The sequence below is a fragment of the Chrysochloris asiatica genome, unplaced genomic scaffold (genome assembly GCF_000296735.1).
Source record: "Chrysochloris asiatica unplaced genomic scaffold, ChrAsi1.0 scaffold00095, whole genome shotgun sequence".
Lineage (NCBI taxonomy): Eukaryota > Metazoa > Chordata > Mammalia > Afrosoricida > Chrysochloridae > Chrysochloris > Chrysochloris asiatica.
In genome coordinates this window covers 4,309,038-4,313,494 of record NW_006408613.1, presented here as the reverse complement: position 1 = coordinate 4,313,494, position 4,457 = coordinate 4,309,038, and the positions used below count along the sequence as shown (strand labels likewise).

The 4,457-nt window shown below is 37.9% G+C and overlaps 1 protein-coding gene across 1 annotated transcript in view; it reads right to left on the bottom strand.

Moving 5' to 3' along the window:
- The window catches only part of ARHGEF10 (Rho guanine nucleotide exchange factor (GEF) 10), a 234,765-nt gene that overhangs the window by 209,706 nt on the left and 20,602 nt on the right, over window positions 1-4,457 (bottom strand). Inside the window, exon 4 of the mRNA XM_006866721.1 lies at window positions 3,006-3,069. Coding sequence (XP_006866783.1) covers window positions 3,006-3,069 — 64 coding nt within the window. The remainder of the gene's footprint in view (window positions 1-3,005; window positions 3,070-4,457) is intronic.

The following is a 4,457-nucleotide window of genomic DNA, read 5'->3' as shown; positions in this document are numbered from 1 at the left end:
GGACATTATCAGGAGAGACCAGTCCCTGGAGAAGAATATCATGCTCAGTAAAGTGGAGGGTCAGCAAAAAAAAGGAAGGCTCTCAAAAAAATGGACTGGCACAGTGGCAGCAGTAATGGACTCAAGCATAGTAACAATTATAAGATTGTCTTAGGACTAGGCAGTGTTTCAGTCTGTCGTGAGCTATGAGTCAGCACTTAACAACAACAATGCAACTAAGACAAGTGTATTACTGAAAGAACTTGTCTGCATCCATCTAATGATAACAGAGATAGGCTTAAAAAGATACATTTTGTTTGGAAAAAATCTGAGCATGTATGAACTGAAAGATAGTAGCAATATGTAACAGTTAAGATTTTGTGTTAAGTTGACTGGACCAGTAGTCTCATGGTTTAGCAGGTAAGATGTAGTTATCATTTCCATGATGAGGCTCACATATGATACAATCACCTTCTGTGATGCAATCTGATGTGATCAGCTTTGATCTTATTATCTTGTTGATCTAATTATCCTGTGTTCTATAAATCCTCACTTTTATGATGTTAATAAAGATTAGGTTGTATCCTGAGTGGATCTATTTTGAGATATAAAAGGAGAGAGAGAGGGATCTGCTACCACCAGAAAAGAAGAGCAGGAGTGGAGTGCATCCTTTAGACCTGATGTCCCTGCACTGTGAAGCTCCTAGATCAAGGGAAAGACTGAGGCCAAGACACATGGAGATCTCCAAGGAATGCTGGATTTATAGATGCTGTGAGGAGATAAGAACCTTCTTCCAGAGTCAGAGCTATGATTTTGGACTTTTACCTCCTAAACTGTGAGAAAGTAAATCTCTGTTTTTTAAAGCCATCCACTGTGGCAGTTCTGTTATAGCAGCACTAGATAACTAAGACACAGCACTTCTTGATTTACCCTGATAATTCTGTATTTAAATTGGATGGAAATTTCCTATTTAATGGATATTTTCCCATGGAAATCCTATGTATTTTTATAAGGATTTATATAAGAAATGGACTTCTGGTGTGGTGCTGCCAATTAATGCGGTAAACTGCAACATCAGTTTGGACCGTTAAGGCCAGCAGTTCCAACTCAACAGCTGCTCCTTGGAAACCCTGTACAGAGTCATTATGAGTCAGATCCTGACTCAATGGCAGATAGCAACAACAACAACATATAAGAAACACTGAAAAAGTCAGTCTTAATACTGAAAGGGGAAAAAAAAACGACTTTGACAAAGGATTCCTGTCAAACTTTGATTGCTACATCTTGATACCTAAAATAAAACTCAATTCTTTTCATTGTCTCTACTCTACTTTTGCCGATTCTCTGCACATGTAAATGGGAACACCTTGCTAACCAACTAGCTTACTAAAATAGAAGGCTTTTCTCGATGTTCACACAGAATCTGAGTCCTCAGGGGTGATATCACCCCAATCAGTTGGGCTAAGTTTTTCACTGAGACTGTGCATGGAGGGCAATGACATTAGTTCTGCTGCCACTCTGCAAACAGAGAGCAACTCTTCTCCTTCCTGCAGAGAGAAAAGACTCCCTTCTGGCATGTGCAGATAGGATTTCAGAGATAATGTAGGATTTTAAATACCAGTAGGTGAGAGATTAAGGAGATGACAATATAGACAGAGAGAAGAGCAACAGAAAAATCACAGGGGTAGAGAAAAAAGATCATGGTTTCTGAAGAAGTGGCCCTTGATAATAGAATCAAGGGAAATGAAGCTAGAAAAGACAATTTGGCAAAAGAGAGTAATAAGAAAAATGATAATGAATTCTATTTGTATTTCATTTATTTATTCCACAATCATTAACTGAGAACCTGTGAACTCATTTGGCCTTTCTTAGCAGGTTAGGTCTCTTTGTTACAGGCTTTCACAGAGCCACATTCCTTTCTTTCAGAGTAATTATCTTTAAATGTGACTGTCTATTCATTAGTGTGATTGTTTGGTTAATATTCCCTCTGTCCCAGTAGAATTGTAGGATAAATGACAGCATTGTGGATGGCTTTACTTACTATTCTATTCTGGATGCTCTGAATGTAGTAGACATTCAATAGCTGTTTGGCAAAGGAAAAAAGTAAACATATCTACCATGCACTAAGGATACTGTCATTCTAGGTGGTAAAGACTCTGTTTTTTGAGTACCATTGAGTTGGTTCTGTCTCATAAGGATGCTATATAGGGTTTCCAAGAAACAGCTGGTGAATTTAAACTGCTGACCTTGAAGTTAGAAGTCCAGTTCTTGCTTATACTACAACGCCACACCAGGACACCCTAAGATTAATAAAACATAAGCTTTGCCATTGAGAAATTCATCAGGGAAGCGCAATATGGGAACTAGCAATAATAGTACAAAGCAATGAAATTATGAAGCAGATATGTACGAATGGCTCTGGGAACACTAAAGAGGAAACTTATTAAAAAAAAAAAAAGAGAGAGAGAGAGAGAGAGATTTAAGCTGGGATTGGAAGGATTAAAGGGTTTTGCCCAGCATATAGGATTCCTGAGCATTTCAAATAGATTAAAGTCAAGGAGGCATAGGCCAAAAAAAAAAGGTGCTATAATCAAGAAAGACTAGGAAATTCAAGAGTAAACAAAACTGAAGCTCTGTTCCTACAGAAGGATTCTCCAAACATTTCTTATGATTATACAGACACTGAGCATCTCCATGAGGCAGTGAGAGGGAGGTGGCATCTTCCACTTCTACTTGCTCTTTTTCCACTAGGAATGGCAATCATATTTGGCAGAGTATTGGTGTTAGAGTAAAACACAATTTGAGGAAGAGTGGGCTAGAAGACCGAATACGTAGAAGATAGCTGGAAAAAGAAATAGGACCAAAAGGTAGTCAAGGACAAGACAGTAGAACCTGCAAAAGACATTTAGGCAGAACATAAAGATCTGGGAACAGCCAACACTGCCTGGAGAGAGGTGAGGAATTGACAATTTAAAAACAAGGAAAGTCATGAATTCAGAATATATTTGCAAAATTAAGGAAGATACCTGTTTGGTGGATCCTCAGAACTTAAAGAATTAAATTGACTATCTTCGGCTACTTCCTGTGCTTCTGCTAAGAGAAAAAAATATTCATAATGGTTCTAGGCTTGACCAAAAAAAATGCATGAGAAGTTGATTTTATCCTTAAAATGATTTCATATTTTCTTTCACTTTTTTTTTTTAAATCATCGACATAGCATTTGTTGTTGTTGTTAAGTGCCTTCTAGTCAGTTATAACCCATAGCGACCCTGTATAGGGTTTCTGAGGAGCGGATGGTGAGTATGAATCACCAACCTCAAGGTTCAAACCAACTTTGGAGTCTAGTGCATTAATCCACAGCACCACACCAGAACTCCTAGCATAAGGATTATTAACTAATACATTCAAATTGTTTTGCTTTAAAATAAAATGTATTCACAATTGGGATCTTTGGATATAATAAAAACTAACTTCCAGAAGTTTTAGAAACAATCCAGAAATAAAACACACAAAATACCCAAGGAAACCAATATAGGCTTTAAAATAATATTCTCTCCTACATCTTAGGTGTTCATGGAAATTTACAGTTTCATTAAAGGCATCTCAACATTGTTGTTGTTAAGTGACATCAAGTTAGTTCCACCTTATTGTGACTCTATATAGGGTTTCCAAGGAGAGTTTGAACTTCCATGATTTTAACTGCCATTCTTGTGGTTCAAACTGACCTTGTAGTCCAGTGCTTTATCCCACTACATTGTTGTTGTTGTTGTTAGGTGTCATCAAGTTGGTACTGACTCATAGTGATCCTATTCACAACAGAACAAAACACTGCCTGGTTTCAAGTCAACCTCACGATTGTTGCCACGCTTGAGCCCATTGCTACTACCACTGTGCCAGTCCTAGGGTCTTCCTCTTTTCCATCGACCCTCCACTTTACCAAATATGATATCCTTCTCCGGGGACTGGTACCTCTTGATAATATGTCTGAATATAGGAGACGAAGGTTGGCGATCAGGCTTTCAAGGATCACTCTGACTATACTTCTTCCAACACAGATCTGTTTATTCTTTTGGCAATCCACAATACTTTTAATATTCTTCTCCAACACCGTAACTCAAATGCATCAACTCTTCTACAGTCTTCCTTATTCACTGTCCAACTTTCACATACCTATGAGGTTAGTGAAAATACCATGGCTTTGATCAGGTGCACCTTAGTCCTCAAACTGACATTCTAGCTTTTGAATATTTTAAAGAGGTCTTGTGCAGTAGCTTTCATGAACATTTTATTCCTTGATTGCTATTTCCACGAGTGGTAATAGTTGATCAAAGCAAAATGAAGTCTTTGAAAACTTCAGTGCTTTCTCCATTTACATGGATGCTATATATCAGTTCCCACAACTTGCCTGTCAGTTTGTCTTACTGTGGTGGCTTGTGAGTTGCTGTGATTCTGAAAGCTATGCCACTGGTATTTTAAAT